This window comes from Dasypus novemcinctus, chromosome 14 (genome assembly GCF_030445035.2).
Source record: "Dasypus novemcinctus isolate mDasNov1 chromosome 14, mDasNov1.1.hap2, whole genome shotgun sequence".
In the NCBI taxonomy this organism is placed as follows: domain Eukaryota; kingdom Metazoa; phylum Chordata; class Mammalia; order Cingulata; family Dasypodidae; genus Dasypus; species Dasypus novemcinctus.
In genome coordinates this window covers 72,866,080-72,883,786 of record NC_080686.1, presented here as the reverse complement: position 1 = coordinate 72,883,786, position 17,707 = coordinate 72,866,080, and the positions used below count along the sequence as shown (strand labels likewise).

The 17,707-nt window shown below is 35.5% G+C and overlaps 1 protein-coding gene and 1 pseudogene across 1 annotated transcript in view; both read right to left on the bottom strand.

The window, feature by feature from the left end:
- PKHD1L1 (PKHD1 like 1) overlaps positions 1-17,707 on the bottom strand; it is a 164,530-nt gene that overhangs the window by 32,282 nt on the left and 114,541 nt on the right. The window contains exons 58-63 of the mRNA XM_058275919.1: positions 17,368-17,497; positions 8,159-8,332; positions 4,699-4,802; positions 3,373-3,502; positions 2,493-2,614; positions 878-968 (exon numbers count right to left, since the gene is read on the bottom strand). Of these exons, the coding sequence (XP_058131902.1) occupies positions 878-968; positions 2,493-2,614; positions 3,373-3,502; positions 4,699-4,802; positions 8,159-8,332; positions 17,368-17,497 (751 nt within the window). The remainder of the gene's footprint in view (positions 1-877; positions 969-2,492; positions 2,615-3,372; positions 3,503-4,698; positions 4,803-8,158; positions 8,333-17,367; positions 17,498-17,707) is intronic.
- LOC139436467 (NHL repeat-containing protein 3 pseudogene) lies at positions 10,398-12,916 on the bottom strand (annotated as a pseudogene).

The window sequence follows — 17,707 nt, the reverse complement described above, 5'->3', positions numbered from 1 at the left end:
AAATTTTGGTAGATATTGCCAGATACTCCTATGCAGGGGTTGTGCTATTTGTCCTTCAACTAACAATGTGTAAATGTTCCAGTTTCTCTAACTCCCTGCCAAGAGAATAATTTAGTTGTTCAACTACTTCTTGATTTTTACTACTCTGATAGAAATATATCTGAGAACTATCAGATCATGTCCACTGTCTTTTTTAAAATATATTTTTTATTTTTTTAAAAAGATATTTAGATTAAATAAAATGTTACATAAAAAATATAAGGAATTACCATATGCCCCCTCCCCACATGTCCCACTTTTCCCCACATTAAGAACTTCTTTCATTAGTGTGGTACATTCATTGCAATTGATGAACACATTTTGGAGCATTGCCACTAAGAATGATTATAATTTACGTTGTAGTTTACACTCTCTCCCTCTCAATTCTGTAGGTTATGGCAGGATATATAATGGCCTGTATCTGTCATTGCCATGTCATTCAGGTCAATTTCTCCATTGACTTTTTATGCTTTATATTAGGAATTAGCATTTATTCTTTTAAAGTGGAATTATAGAATGGTAGCATATCTTATAGACAAACATATCTCTATGCTTACAAGTGCTGCTGTTTTGAAATTCGTAGCAGGACAAGGTAGTCCTTGCTCAAATACCAACAACATTAAGAATTGAAATTGTTGTTAGAACTTTTAGATTATAAACTTGGAAACAAAGTTAGCCTTAGAAACCTATCTATTTTTCACTGAACTCAATGTTAACTTGAAATAATTTAGCTTGTTGAGTTCTTTTAGTGCTAAGAGGAATAGATAACACATATCGAATTGAAAAACTTCTGATTTCTAACAAATATGGACAAGTTATTCTGTGCCAAAAGACTTACTTGAGCAAGGTTCGCCATCAATACGGTATCCTGCCCTCCCAAATCCAGCAACTACATTATTTTGTAAGACTGTATTGGTCCCTCTATTTATCTAGTAGAGTGATAAAGAAAATGTTTTGGGTCAGGCTATTTCACAAATAATTACACAATGAGTGCAAGTGTACAACATACATAGGAAATTTCTAATCATGACTCACAGGCAGAAAAACTAATTCATTATTTACCTCTTTCAAACTTACAAGTGAAATATTCAAATTACATTTGAATTTTGGTTTAAAAACATCACTAGGTACTATGCTTTGGACTTCATTAGAAAACTGCATTAAATAGATTATTTTTTATTTCAGTCATAAAATCCACTGGATGTGATTTTAACATTTACAAGCTATAAACCAAATTCCTATATTATAGTAAGATTACAAGGAATTTTATCACTCTTTTTAGTTATATTCTATTACCAATTTGATTGATTTATTAAGAAAAAGAGAACCAAAGCAATTAAAATGGACCATAAGATAAAATAGAGGCATTCATTAGTTTAAATAAAATCTGCTAAAATAATAATAATAATAATAATAATAATAATAATAAAAGTGTTAGCCCAAGCTAAGTCAAAGTGGAGCAAATGAAAATAGAGAGCATAGAAAGGCTAATTCTTGACCATGGTGTCAAAGTCTCAATCATTTAAGAAGCATATTTTTATATGCTTATTTTTAAAGATAATGAAAAAAAGAATTAACTAGAATTTGTAAATATTCAATAAGCACTGTTTTCTTCAAAGGCTTAGTTAATTTTAAAGATTTGGAATTGACATTTGATTACATTCTAACATCTATAAATAGATGAAAAGAGAACATTTTTATCTCATGAAAGTATACTAAGTTTAGGGCTTTCAGATTTTACCTTAAAGTAATTATTAATAGTTGCACAAAAACAAATTTCAATCATTGTTGCATGTTTCAAAGAGAGCAATTTTTAATTCCTTTTCACTTCAATGACAGAAGTAAATGAATAAAAACCAGAGGAAGCTATCTTTTCCAAATCCTTTCTCTGAACTTTCTATTTTCTTGCTTGTAATCTTAGTCCACATTTAAACAAAACTTTTATAAAAAATTGAAGAAACTCCACAGGGAACAAGAAGGGTTCAATTAGTAATATCAGATAAATTTAAATAGCATTGCATATAGAATCATGAAAGTTTTAGGGAGGAATGGACTTGAGAAATTCTATGGTCTATCATTCTAATTTTTCATAAGAGGAGGGAAATTAAATCCAGAGAATTAAGCAAAATGTTTAATGCACTCAATTAGCAGAAAGACCCTGAAAGTGATGAATAATGAAAGACTTGACAATGATGAATAATACTGGGGAAGCAAGGAAATAAGTGAGCTATTTAAACCAATGGCTATCAACAGAAAGAAAAACCCAGTGGCTCTTGGAGCTCATAGTATCTTTTATGAATTTTCATTCACTCCTTTAATCGGCTTATTTTATTAATTCATCAAACTTTGTCTAGGAAAGAACTAGTTTACAATAATATTTTGAGATTCAAATTTTCTACAGAAATTGTCATCTGTAAGAAGGAAATTATAAATTTTAAATTCATTTGCACTACCTCAATTGCTGCATGCCAGAGAGTTAAACTTAAATCTTTTCTGTTCTGATAGGTTCCTGGCCAAACCGAAAGTGCAACCAAATTTCCTCGGACTCTGTTGCCATCCCCCCATATTCGTATGCCTGTAAAAATAAAAAGAAAGGATAATTCCCCCAAAATGCAGATATAAATTTGTCATGAATATTGTGGCAAATGTCTTTTATTTTTCCATGAAATGATTTTGGTGGTTTAAGTCTGACAAATGTTCTCATTGGTTAGAGAGAGCCCTCTGGGTCTCTTTGATAGTAAATCTCTGTGTACCTCCTTTATAGACTACCTGAATTCTGCATTTAAAAATCTCCTGAGATGCGTGATTAAATGTGTGAATTTATGGGCTCCACCTCAAATTTCAATGAACATGCACAAATGATTTTTATACATCTGAAATACATTTGTATTATGCTTTATATGATATTCAGTAAAAATAACATCTAAAATTATATAATTCTTAAAAAATAATAACCTTTACTTGTGAATAATCTTTGTGTTTTATTTGTGAGGAATCTTTTAAAATAATAACAATTTAAGCTATTCGTAATTAACTCAGCATGATTATGGTCTTGTAATACTTCTTTATTTAGGGCTTCATTCTCCAATACAGTAGTCAAAGTTCCATGAAACTACTTAAACTTAAATTAAGTGCAATTAAAGTTAAAAGTCGGTTCCTCATTCACACTAGCCCCATTCAAGTGCTCAATAGCCACATGTGGCTTAGAAATTACCATCTAAGCATGGATAGAGGACTTTTCCATTCTTGCAGAAAGATCAATTGGACGGCATGGTTAACAGACTGATTGCCTCAGAGAGACATATGATTTGGACTAAAACATTATTATATTACCTTCTCCCACTGTGAAGTAAATGATGTTATCATCTATGTCCAATCCATCTGTCCCAAACACACCAATTGCTGGGGAAAAGCCATTGTGAAAAGCACAACCTCGAATATAAGATGAGTCATGTTCTTGAATCTATAACATATTAGGTTTCAGCAAATATTTTAAAAATAAAATAAAGAAAAACATTGAAGTACGATGATTTCAGGAAACAACCCTTGACAAATATTCAATTTATTCTCCATTAAAGAAGATGAGTCATGACAGGTTTTTGTAGCTGGGAAATTTCCATACATTTTGAATTTATGATGAAAGAAAACAAAAACATATACTTAATTGAAATGCACAAAAAACTCTCAAATATTTTCTTTGCATTTATCTTTATATCATTACTTATAAAATGCTTCTATTTTTATTATAAAAACTAAAAATTATTTTTCATAATAGTTTACTATTTGGTGAGCATTTTTTTTGTTTTTGTTTTTGTTTTTTTTACAAAAAGATGAGCTATAGGCAAAGGCTACAATTCAAATGTTGATAGGAATCAGTTATTGAGCAAGTTGAGCTTTAAATCAACAATATTATTGTTGATTTTCACTAAAACATATGTTCTCTCCCTGTTTTTCTTTCTTAAAACATCAGTCCTCTCAATATTTATTTTCCTACTTTAGACTGAGGCATCTATATACAGAAAGGCTTTCATTTGAGAAAAGAAGCAGTACATGCTCAGTGATGAATGGGATCAACAGGGAATGGAGGGAAGGGTATAGAAATGGAGAGTGTATGTCTTAACTTCAGGGGCCTCTACTACTTAGTGGTTGTTGCAAGGTGGGAAGACAGACCAATATTTTAAAAATAAACTAGAAAGCTGAATTTGATGTGGAATATGATATTTAAATGTTGGTTTAATTAAAAAAAACAGCTGTGCTAGTCAACCAAGACTTGGCTGATAGGCCACCAGTTTGCAACCTCTGCATTAAGCAATATTCATTTTGCTTAATAGAAACAGTTTGGGAAATATTATTGGTCATTTCAAAATGAAAATTGAGATGTGAAAACACTATTATTGGTCTTCAGTTCATTCACTTTCTGAGCTACTTTTTCTATGGCTATTTCACTGACCTAATTAATAAACGTACAAAATGGGTGGAATCAACTGTGCTATGAATCTGAAAAAAATTAATGGGTTCTATATCCAAGAAAGTTTTATCATATTTATTATAGTTTAGAAACTCTAAGACATGGTTACTTAGTAAAGTTAAATGAAAATAAAATAAAAATAAAATGATTTTATTATGAATATATGCAAAAATTTAAAATAATGTACAAACCTGTCCTAGGTTAAGAAATGTAACAGCATATCTTGGATCTGTGCTATCCCTGTAGCCTTCTTGACCACTGTGATAAAATTCAACATTACTTATTCTTGCATTTCCTAGGAGGGAAGAAAATATTTTTAAAATTATTTCCTGAAACAAATAGAATGCATAATTTTTGAAAAGCTATACAAACTTATTCAACATTCTCATGGAAACAGCATTATATTTTCTTTGCTCTTTTTATCTGTATACGACAGTGCTTCTGAACTTTCTTGAAACTGCCTTCCTAAGGAGCCTTTTTAGGCATTTTTTCCCCAAGTTATCCTTTATCCCCCTGCCAATGAAATATTAATACCACAGATATGCTGTAAATCTGTCAATGTACGGTAGGTCTTTGGAGGATCACACACCTTGTGGTATATATTTCTGTCCCCTTAAAACCAATTTTCTTCTCCTTGGGGTCACACTGACTGCAATGAAAATGCATGAGGGAAGCAGATGTGGCTCAAGCGAATGGATTCCTGGTCTACCATATGAGAGGTTCAGGGTTTGCTTCCTGGAGACTCCTGGTGAAGGTAAGCTGGCCCACACAGCAAGCTGGCCTGAGTGGAGGGCTGGTCCGCAAAGCAAGCTGGCCCGAGTGGAGGGCTGGTCCGCAAAGCAAGCTGGCCCGAGTGGACAGGGGTGCAGCAAGATGATGCAGCAAAAAGAGACAAGAGAGGAGAGGCAATAAGAGATGCAGCAGACCAGGGAGCTGAGGTAGTGCAAGAGATTGAGCACCTCTCTCTCATTCTGGAAGGTCCCAGAATGGGTTCCAGTGCTGCCTAAAAAGAAGACAAGCAAGCAGAGAAGAAAGCACAGTGAATGGACACAGAGAGAAGATCCAGGGGTGGGGGTGGGGAGAAGTAAATTTTTAAAAATAATAAATAAATCTTTGAAAATTTTTTTTCTTAAAAAAAAAGAAAATGCATGATATAAGGCATGAAAGATAATTGACCTGACATTTCAATTCTGTTGCTATAAAGAGCTTTTAAGGACACTATCTTTATATTATCTCTTTCAGAATATAAAGTGCCAAGTAACTGTTGATTAGTTTGTCATAAATTCCATCAAAGTGTTAAGAGGCAATTTCATAGATTAGTAATAGCAGTAATAACAATCCATGAGAGATGATTTTGTGTCAAGCACTGTACTAAGTGCTTAATTGGCAGTATTGGGTTTAATTCTCATAAAGCATTCATGAACTAGGGACTTTTATTATCCCTACCTTCTAGATGAGGAAATTGAGACACAAGATTCATGGCTAGAAAAGAACAGCAGAAGATATTCCTTGTTTTAAAAATGGATGACTAATAGAATATGTTGGAGATATTTCATACAAGAAGGGAAAGTCCTATCTGGAAATCCACGCAAGTGGATGCATGAGAGAACATAAGAAAAATCAGGTAGAAATAGAAAAGAAATGTTTGCTATAGACCATCTGTGCCTACAAAAGTCACAGATGTATTTTCTTAACACACATCACAAAACAATTGATAGAAGCCAAGAAAGGTTGTCATGGGATTTGAAGTGAGAAAGGCATTTCTGGTATCCAAGTCAGAGCAATTTTACCTCTTTTTTCATCTTTTACTCATCTTTAAAAGGGGATTAATGGTTATATCATAGCAGTATATCATAGCAGTATGAAGAGTAGATGAGATAATATGTTAAGTGCTTAGTATAGTGCCTGAGATCTTATATCAGTTTATGATCATGATCATTATCATCATCATTGTCAGTTAAGTTTCTGTTGGCAGATCATGACCAATAGGTAAAAGTTATAGAGGGTTAGTTGTTTACTTGGTATAAATATTTTCTACAATTAGAGTTTTTGCAAAATGGAATAGACAATATTGTGAATAAGTGAGGATCTCTGAAAGAATTCAGATCAAGAATGGATGATCTACCCCTGGTAGCCAGATCAGGGGATCCACATACGAGCTTCCACTAAAAAGAATTAGGACAACTTGGAGGAATGACTGATTCCTAGACTTGGGGGGAAAATTGACAATATGTGCTCGTAGCATCAGAAAATAAAGAGGCTGAAAACACTAAGTCATGTGAAAAGGACTTAGGCATCAACATGATAAGATTCCAAGGGCCAATGATGGAGCATTTTGAGCATCAATATGATTAATAATCACAATGGATTAGAACTCATCAAATATTTTTAAATCTGTGAGCTCAAAATGACACTAATGATAAAACAAAAGAAACCAAACCAAAACTCCTGGTTTCCTTTGGAGGATGCTTATTTTGATGAGTTTAATGGTTATCAATGGTTCTTAAACTTCGCCTTGTAAGAAGAAAGACCCAAGGATTTTTTCTGCATTTTCTATATGAACTGTCTTTCTGTTCTTTATAGAAGTATTCTAGATTATAAATGAGATGGGAATGACAAATTAGAATATCACCATTTTAATCCCAGAGACTTAATGGATCCAGAAAATGATCATTAATAGTTGCTAACATCACAAAAAGAGAAACAATCAGACACATTTTGTGTCTAAATTATTGCCTAAAGAATTGACCCTGAATCTGAGCAAGCCTCTAGTTCTAAACTACTTACTCAAAGGAAATACAAGGGAGAAAAAAAGAACTTAGATTCCAGGGATGCAATCACTAAATTCCAGGCTGTTGTAAATTGCAAGGAAAGAGAAATGATGGAAGGGGTAGCTATATATTTCAAAGAGACTTAAGATTCATTATTCATAACCAGTTGTAACATGCATCATATTTAAATTCTTATTTGAACAAATAAAACTGCAAAAAGGAAGGATATATGGAAAGAAGGAAGGCAGGAAGGAAGATAGGGAGAGAGGAAGGGATGGAGGAAAGAAAATTGGGAAATTTGAGCAATCTGATGATAAGGAAATGTTAACGTTTTTAGGTCTGACATTTGTAGATAGGTTTAAAATATTTTAGAGTTATATATTGAAATATTTGTATATGAAATGATACTTGTTTGCCTCAAAAATAATTCAGGAGCTTGAAGAGAGAAGGTGGAGGTACAGATGAAATAAGACTGGCTAAAGCTGAAAATTGTTGAAGCTGGTGATGGTACATTGAGACTCATAATACTGTTTTCTCTTTTTTTGGTTACATGTTTGAAATTTCCCTTAAAACAAAACAAAAATAACAGATGATCTGTTGTATTTGTTACAAAATGATTTCTGTTTGGGTGAAAAGACTGGTCTAGTTAATATCTAAGGTCACTATTAATTTGATAATTCTTAGTCTACGGTGATCAAGTAAGTAGACAACCACTGTCAGGGAATGTAGTTGGAGGGTGGCACCTGGATTACATAATCCCTCTCATGACTTTATTTTTCCATGTTATCCTAAAATAAATGAGAATTATTTAAGGACTCACTAAAAATTGAAGAGACTGTGTTATATTTCATTCAGAAAAATAAATTGAAATTGTACCAACCTTTAAATGCCATCATATTTTCAGTGAATGAGCTGACCAGGACTCGAGCACCAAAAGATTCTTTGAACCAACCTGGATAATCTTCACCAACTATTTTAATGTTCCTACTCAGTAGTCCAACATCAGCTGCTAATGTGTAGCTCTGACCTGTGCCGGGAACATGGTATCTTTTACCTGCAACAGAGGGACAGCTGGATTACCACTGCTGAGAAACCTGTCTTTATTAGTTTCTTTGCAGGTCATAAATAGGGTAGGGAACTTTCTAACATGCCCCAAACCAACACAAACACATGAGTTGATTAGATTTGAATGTTTATATATAGATGGATGGCAGACTGAAATTATGATACTTTTAAATTTATAAACTGAAATATTAACAAAATTTCTTTTTTCTTTCCAAATGTTTAATCAGTTTTCATTTATAGAAAATACAACACATTTATCTTTCATTTAGCCAAGTAAGCCAAAGGAAAAAAGTGAAATACTATGATTACAAGTATGTTAATAAAAGAAACTGTTTTAGAAAGATAGACAAAAATGGTATTTTCAGCAACTTTTAAAAGATTCTAGTATAAAACAAAGGTAAATAAAACATTTCAGAAATGACAACATCAGTTTAACTTGCATTCCTTCAAAGAGACATTTGTACTCATTCTGGCTTAAAGACAGATAAACAAAACCTCAAACTTCTTTCATCCAAATCAATTTATTCTATTAGCTAAATTGCATAAAGTCTGTGAGGACACGTTTTCATAAAAAATGCAAAATTAAGGCAAACCTGTGCTGGCATCAGATAAATATCCCATTTAAAAGGAACTTCACTAATAAAATGCATTTCATTTATAAGGATCTATGTGTTTCAAAAATTACCTTTTTACCCACTGCACATCTTATCTTTATAGCATTCATGAAGGTGTAAAGACAATGAGATTCCCACTTCACTGAACAGAAAATTAAGGCACAGAGAAGTGACTCACTCAAGATCATAGAGCTTGATGAGTGGCACAAACACATTTATAAATGGCCTTGGAATATAGAGTAGGGATTCCTGCTGACAGATTTACCTTCTTAAGTGTATTTAGATATGACCCAAGCATTAAAACAAGTGTAAGTTCCATGAAGTCTGGAAAATATTCTCCAGCCATAAGAGTGATAAGGAAAGGCAACTCAAAATTGATAATATGCTATACAATTTACAATTTAAACCAAATTGGAAAGGGAGAGTGATGCTAGGAAAGGGGGGAAATGATTTGAAAGATCATAAGATGGCAAGGTTCCATCAAAACCTAGCACAAACTAAAACAAAGAAAAAATGGTCTTCTTGGCAAACCAATATTCAGACCAAGGTGTGTGTGTGTGGGGGGGGGGGGCGGGGAGGATCAGGCAGGGAGGTGGCAGGGAAAGAAAGATAAGAGATTACTCATTTCAGTATCTCCAAGTGTTTGGCAGACATCTCCATATAAATAATCCTCCTGATATTTCCTTGAGATAGACAAATACAAGGAATGACTTGAATTTATGTTAAAAAAAATCTTTAAGAAAGAAACACTTAGGAGAGTGCCTATTTTTAATGTTATCTATAAAAACGTTAGAATTATCTGGAAGAATACTTTACAATAAAGTGCTTAGATGCCATTTTGTTCCTATATCTACAGGCTGATATTAAGTATCTTAGCTAAAGGACCAAAGCCAAGTTGGGGTTTTATTAAACAACAACAACAAAATAAACCTACCAAAGTTCACAAGTTTATAACGTTTCATAATGTCTTTACAGGACCACATTTTCCCTCCTCATTCCCTGGCAAGCTCCGCCTCAGTGGTCAAGTCCTCACTCAAATCCACTCCCCTGCACCACCCTGCCTGACTCCCTGTCAGATGCAGGACACTCCTGCTGGAAGTTGAAAGCCCACCGCACCTAGACGCTGTCATCACTGCATTGGCACTGTTTGCAACCCAACTTTAGGTTACTCAAAAGGCAGAGGACTGCCTTTCATTTTTAAATCTTCAGGACCTACCACTTAGTGCGTATGCAAATGAATAAATAACACATCTGACTCATAATCTCTCAAGCAGTTCATTTTCTCTAAAGTGAAACAACTTTCAAGTTTGCAGTTTTTCACGTGAAAGTCAATAAAATATACTCCAAACGAAACATATTCTTGTACTTGATCTTCATTTCAAAGAACTCAGTGAATTTGAGACTGAACTTCTACTTGAAAGATCTCCAGGGAAAGAAAAATCATGAATCAAATGAAGGAAAATAGCTATTCAAAGGGACAAATTTCTGTACTTATTTTGCTTCAGTTTCTGCTACCTAGATTGCGCCAATCTTCCCACACACGTCTAAGAGTGAAGTGACGCTTGATCTGCAAGCTGGACCAGTGATTACCACAGAACAGCAGCCAACGTGTTCTACTGGCGGTACTGCCATGAACAAAAGCCTGCCAGGATTCAGCTGAGCCATAATAAAATACTTCCCATGCGTGAATAGGACTAAAGAAGGTCCCTCTTTGTGAAACAATTAGTCCAGGCTCCTAACCATTCTCCAGTGTCTTTATAGAATACTTGGATTCTTTTATTTCCTCTGTCAGCAACCTCTACCCTGTGAAGTATGTTGAACCGAGCAGGCCCTGCCTCATTTCCTTCAGCAGCCAAAGCTCTGGGAAATCTAGGAACAGTTTGAGCAATGCTATTCAATCCTCCATCTCCATCTCCAATGCAAACATCTGTGTCCTCTCTGTATCATTCTGCAGGGTTATCAAATTGCAAAGGATTCAACCAGTGCCTTTTCTGCCTGGGGTACCCAAGACTCGAATAAGATCATCAAAGAAATTGTATTTTTTAACATTATGACCAAAGGATCCACTTCATACAGCCGTGAGGCTGACAGATTGCTCAAGTGGTGGGCTGGCTGCAACATGCCACGAGGTATTTTAACTGTGTAATTCCAGGCTCTCAGAAAATATTCGTCCGCTGTGAACACTAACCCTTTGGATAGTAACTCCTGTTTGCACTACAGAAAAAAACCCGGTGAGGGAGTCAACTGCAACACAAAATGTTATTCGGAAAATTATTCTGAATATTTGCCCCGGCAAAGCGGGTTTTTGGTTCTCAGGAAATCTGAAGAGCAAAGTTGCTTAACAGAGCCACAAAACTGCAAGCGCAAGGCCGAAGAAGGCGAGGGAGAGGCCGGCGCCCACCCCGCACTCCCAGGGCCACCTGGAGCCCCGAGCCCCGCCCCGGGGACACCGAGGCGGCCGGGGATGGCGCGACAGCCAGGCCGGGCCACCGGGGGCTGGGGGCTTGAGAACCTGGAGGGAGCGGGGCCAGCGCCACGGAAACCCAGCACGGCCGGCTCAGCCGGCTCAGCCCCGCTCAGCCCCGCGCCCCAAAATATTTCTTGTTTTCTATGGAAAAGATTAGTCTACGCAGCAATTTTGAAGTTGTTGCTTAACAGGTCTTGAAGGTGGTTTGCGGTAACTTCAAATTATAGTGAACGACACTATTGTGTGGCAAGTTGAGAACTTTATAACAATTTTAATAGATAAGAAAGTGCGGTAGCGAAGAATTTGCTCAAGCCATGTAGGGAGTCAACAATGCACAGGTAATTTTACCTCTCGACTCCTAAACCTTGTTTTGCTACACTTTCCCTATGGCTCGTTTCTATTAACCACAAAGCTTTATAAAAAGGTAGTAGCTTATCAAACTCAATCTGTACATTTATGTCTTAATGGTTTGTAAAACATAACCAAAATTACATTCTGAGAGAGAGAAATGTTTGGTGTTTCAAATGAAAAAATCTGTAATGTCAAACTGTAAATCCCCTCTTTAAAATTAAAATGCTCTTCAATAAAGCCTATTTCTTATGATTTAAAGGCATATATCTGATATAGAAATATATATATTTATATACATGCTTCTATCAAAATATTGCTTTAAATCGTTGTTTGCTCTCCAAATGTTTTTCCCACACACAGGCCAACAATCTGCGGGTCTATCATGACACCTTACAACTGTAGCCCTTAAGAGCATCAGAAACATCTGACTGGCTTTTCTAACATTATGTTCCTATCTTTTCCCACTTCCTGAGATTCCGATGAAGGTGGTAAGACAATGAGATTCCCACTTCACTGGGAAAAGACTAAGGTGCCAGGAAAGCTCTGCACCTGAAGATGAAAAAACCATCTTCAGATGATTCTGATCCTATTCCTTCTCTCATTGAGAATTTCAGTTTTATTACAGCTGAGGAATGTGTCAATGAAACAAATAGGACAATAATGTTCTTGGATCAATGGTTCTCAAATTTAAGTGTGCATAAGAGCATCTGGAAGCTTGCTGAAAACAGACTGCCAAACCTTAAGCCAGAAAATGTGTTTCCGTACGTTTGGGGTGGTGTCTAGAAGGCTACTTTTTGGCAACACCCCAACCTCCACCTATTGCCAGTGATTTCAATGCAGGTGGTCTGGGGACTATTCTTGTAAAAAAGACTGCTTTAGAATATCATTCTCCAAATTTTCTTCCATGTGACACATACCTGTAGTCACAACTGCATGTAGGATTTGTTAGTTCTACTTTCTGAAAGAAGCTAAGCAAGATGAAAGGTTATAAAACCACATATTAGCGACAACCAGCAAGATGGCTGCAGAGTAAGAAGCTCCTACAGTCAGCTCGTGCTACAGGGCAGTTGGTAATCACCCAGAGCTACCTGAAGTACCTGTTTGGGGGGCTACAGGAGACCATAGGAGCATCCCGCAACATCCTTGAAAGAAGGGAAGGAAGAGACTGCTCATCTGCAGAGAAGATTTCATAACTGAGCACTCCATGCCATAGAGGCCTGTGCTCATCCTCCACTGGAGGCACAAGCCGCCTCCGCCTCTGGAGCTTTTCTGCAGCTGGAATTGGAAGCTTCACTTCCCAAAAGTAGGGGAGAAAGAGATGATTGGGCACCAACTTCAGTTACTGATTGGTTTGGTGGGCTAAAGTATAATCCTAGGAACAGCTAAAATTTGAACCTGTCCAAGTCGGAAAGAGGCTGGCAGCTGCCATCTTAACTCTGCCCCTGGCATGAGAGGAAGTGGGGCGGACTGAAAATCACAGTGCTGGTAGGGACCAGCTTCTTTCCATCCAGGTCATATTGCAGCTCTAGCATAAGCCCCAGCCCCACCTCTGTCAAGGAGGAAGCTGGTGGGCCCTGCACCAGCTTATCCAGGTAACTGCAGGTACATTTGACTGGTACAGACTGAATAACGGAAGTCTACCAAGGCAACTGTGGTCATATTGGATCTGCATTGCACAGATTGCTGCCCACACCTGTAATTCCATCCCCAACCCGGGCAGGGGAGAAAGGGGCGTGAGGCTTCAGTAATCTCTCTGGGCAACTACAGTCTAGGCCTGCGTGACTCAGTTATTCCACAAAGCTGCGACTCTGTCCCTGCCCCTGGCAAAGGAAAAAGTTGGGAGAAGCTTCACTGGTCCCTGGGGAAATGAAGGCAACTTGAGCCTCCAAGCTTATAGTGCCGACTACATCCTTGGCTCCTACTGTACAACCAGCAAGGGAGAAAGGCGGGAAGTTCTAAACTAAAGAGAAAAACTGCATCCAGAATAAATACTCTCGTAAGCCAGATGCCAAGACACCAATAAAAAATTACAATACACACCAAGAAATAGGAAGATATGGCCCAGTTAAAGGAACAAGATAAGCCTCCAGATGACATAAATGCGTTGAAACAACTAATCATACATGTTCAAACAAATTCCTTAATAAATTCAATAAGATGGCTAGAGACATTAAAGATATTAAGAAGACAATGGATGAGCACAAAGAAGAATTTGAAAGCATACATAGAAAAATAGCATATCTTATGAGAATGAAAGGCAGTGCAATCAATGAAATAAAGAAAACATTGGAATCATATAATAGCAGATTTGAGGAGGCAGAAGAAAGGATTGGTGAGTTTGAAGAAATGGCCTCTAAAAGTAAACATTCAAAAAAAACAGATGAAGAAAAGAATGGAAAAAATTGAACAAGTTTTCAGGGGAACTAAATGACAGCAAGAAACATGCAAACATATGTCAGGGGTGACCCAGAAGAAGAGAAGGGAAAAGGGACAGAAGAAATACTTGAAGAAATAATGGTAGAAAATTTCCCAACCCTGTAGAAGAACATAGATATCCATGTCCAAGAAGCACAACGTACTCCCATCCAAACAAATCTGAACAGACCAACTCCAAGCCACATAGTAATCAGAATGTCAAATGCCAGAGAAAGAATTCTGAGAGCAGCAAGAGAAAAGCAATGCATAATATATAAGTAATGCCCAAAAGATTAAGTGCTGATTTCTCACCAGAAACCATGGAGGCAAGAAGACAGTGGTATGATATATTTAAGATACTGCCAGAGAAAAACTTCCAGCCAAGAATCTTATATCTGGCAAGATAGTCTTTCAAAAATGAGGCAAGATTAGAATATTCACAGATAAACAGAAACTGAGGGAATTTCTAACAAGAGACTAGATTTTCAGGAAATACTAAGGATGTGCTAAAGCCTGAAAAGAAAAGACAGGGGAGAGAGGCCTGGAAGAGTGTAAAATGAAGATTATATCAATAAAAGTAACTAAAAGTGTCAAAGGCATGGTAAAAATAAAATATGACAGATAAAACCCAAACAGTCAGAAATAAACTTAATCAATGATGTAAAGGACTTGTATTCAGAAAGACACAACTCAATGTTAAAAGAAATTTTTAAAAAGGCCTAAATAATTGGAAGAATATTCCATAATCACGGATTGAAAGACTAGATATCATTAAGATGTCAATTCTACTCAAATTGATATACAGATTCAATGCAATCCCAATAAAAATTCCACCAGCATTGTTAAAATAAGTTGAAAACATGATTGTCAAATTTATTTGGAAGAGTAAGGGGTCCTGAATAGCCAGAAACATCTTAAGAAGGAAAAGCGAAGTGGGAGGACTCTTATCTCCAGACTTTAAATCATGTTACCTAGAAACAGTGGTAAAAACAGCATGGTACTGGCATAAAGACAGACACATAGACCAATGGAATCAAATTGATGGTTCACATGTATTATTAAGTGATTTTTTACTAGCCCGTCAAACCCACCTAACTTGGAGAGAACAGTCCATTCAACAAATCATGCTGAGAGAACTGGATATCCATAGCCAAAGGAAGGAAAGAAGACCCCTATTCATACCTTATCCAAAAATTAATTCAAAATGGATAAAAAAACCTAAATACAAAAGCAAGTGCCATAAAGCTTCTAGAAGAAAATGTAGGAAATTATCTTCAAGACCTGGTGGTAGGTGGTGGATTCTTAAAGGAGTTAAGATGAGGATTGAGATGGTCTACTGATGTTTAATTAATGAAGAAGTTTTAATAAGCTTTACTGTAAAAGTGTGGAAATGTATAGAGTGGATGGTAACATAGAGTGAGTAACAGCTAGCTTATAAGTGGGGATGTGGGTGAAAATGGTAGTCTAGGTATGTAAATGCCAATTGACAGACTGCTAGAAAATAATCTAGGAACTGAATAGCACAGTCAATCCAGAAGTGGATGAGAATTGTGGTTGATGGTATAGATGCAAGGGTGTCCTTTGTTAACTAGAGCAAATGTACATAACTATTTCAGGGTGGTGGGAATATGGAGAAGCATGGGAAAAATACAACTGGAGTGGACTATGGACTGGCTAGCAGTAATAATGTAATAGCCTTGCATCAATGCCAAAGATGTACTGTTTGATAATGGGTCAGTATGGAAAATATGTGCCAAATGTACACTACAGACATGGTAACAATCAGATGATATTATCTTATAATCTGTAACAAATGCTCCACCACAGTGTGGTGTGTTGATAGAGAAGTGTTGTTTAGGAATTCTGCACATGTGCATGATTGTTTTATAAGTTTACAACTTCTGTTATAAAAATATATTTTAAAAATAATAATAGGGTTGTTTGGGGGGAAAATACACTAAATGTAAGATAAGGACTATAATTAGTGGTAAGATTTTGACAATATTCTTTCATAATTTGTAACAAACATGACAATGCAAGGTGTTGGTGGAGGGTTGATGTATGATGTACTGCATGTTTGCTTTGTAAGTTCACAACTATTAATATACACTTGTTTATGTATGTTCATATATAAATGATATAAAGATAGTAATAATAATAGGGAGTGTTGGGGGAAAATTCTTTGGTTAGTAGCAATATTTTGGTGATGCTCTTTAATCAATAGTTAAAAATGTTTAACAACAATGCAAGGTATTGGTGGTAGCATGAGGTATGAAAGTCCTAGATGATGTTATATATATTTGTTGTAAATTCACAACTATTATTATACACTTATTGTTTATGTATGTTTCTGTATGTGAGATATACTTCAATAAATTTTTTAAAACTATATATTAAGTGGAAGACTTCTCAAAAAGCCATTTTTGAAAGCTAAGGAGAAAATAATTACCCTGCTCTTTGTTTTCTTTAACTCTAAAAATCTCTTGACATTGTAAAACCCAGAAAGAAGAGAGTCAAATGTATACCTAAAATCTTCTATCTCCCTGGTTCCTAATTTCTAATACAAATAGCAGACAAAAATATGTTTTTGTATAATCCATTTTGTATAACCATACATAATTAATAATTTTAACTGAATTATCCAGAAAAATGACAAAATTCCAAGTCTCCTTATTCGTTTAGAAGTGATTGATTTAAATCCTAATTTAAAAGTTAATCTTTGCTTTGAAGTTACATCCTTGGTTTAAAAAAAAAGAGAGAGAATGGGTAAAGAAATTAAAAAAAATTTATTGAATATTTGGATGAGACTGAGGCATGTCTTGAAGAGATCACAGGTGTGAGAGAACAAAGAGTAACCAGATATTTATAGTGCAGCACCATTGATAAAGGCAAAAACATCAAAGCGGGGACCATATAAATTTAGTACTCTGCCATTTGGCACATAGTAAAAACGCAAACATTTGCTGAATGATTTATTGCATACAGAAGGGACTTCTGGTAGCCAGCACAAATAGTATCACCCCGTGGGTAAAAGTGCTCATTTGAGTGAATGCTCTTCTAAATTATTTTGTGAGATCTTTTATCAAGTAATTGTAATTACAGAGAAGAGCACTAAAAATGCGAATATTTCAAAAAATTTTAATTATACTCCCATTTGGTTAATGAGCAACCACTTACCAAGGTGGGTGTAGGAAAGGGTGTCATTGAGAATGAGAATTTTGCGACCATGCAGGATTTTGATGATACTTCTAGTTTCTGTCTGGTGGTAATCATAGCTTGTGGTTGTTATCACAATCTCTTCTCCCTCCTTAAAAAAATCCAAGTGCCAAATTCAAGAACAATTCTTTAAGTTTATATTTCTTAATAGTAACTATTAAATTATATTTGAATGTATTTTATGTCTGATTCATGATGATGGCATTGTTAAGAAAAAATAAACTGTACATCTCAAAAATAAATATGCTTGTGTTTGATATTAAGAATTCTAAATTGTGAATTATCACTGCATTTCCTTAAA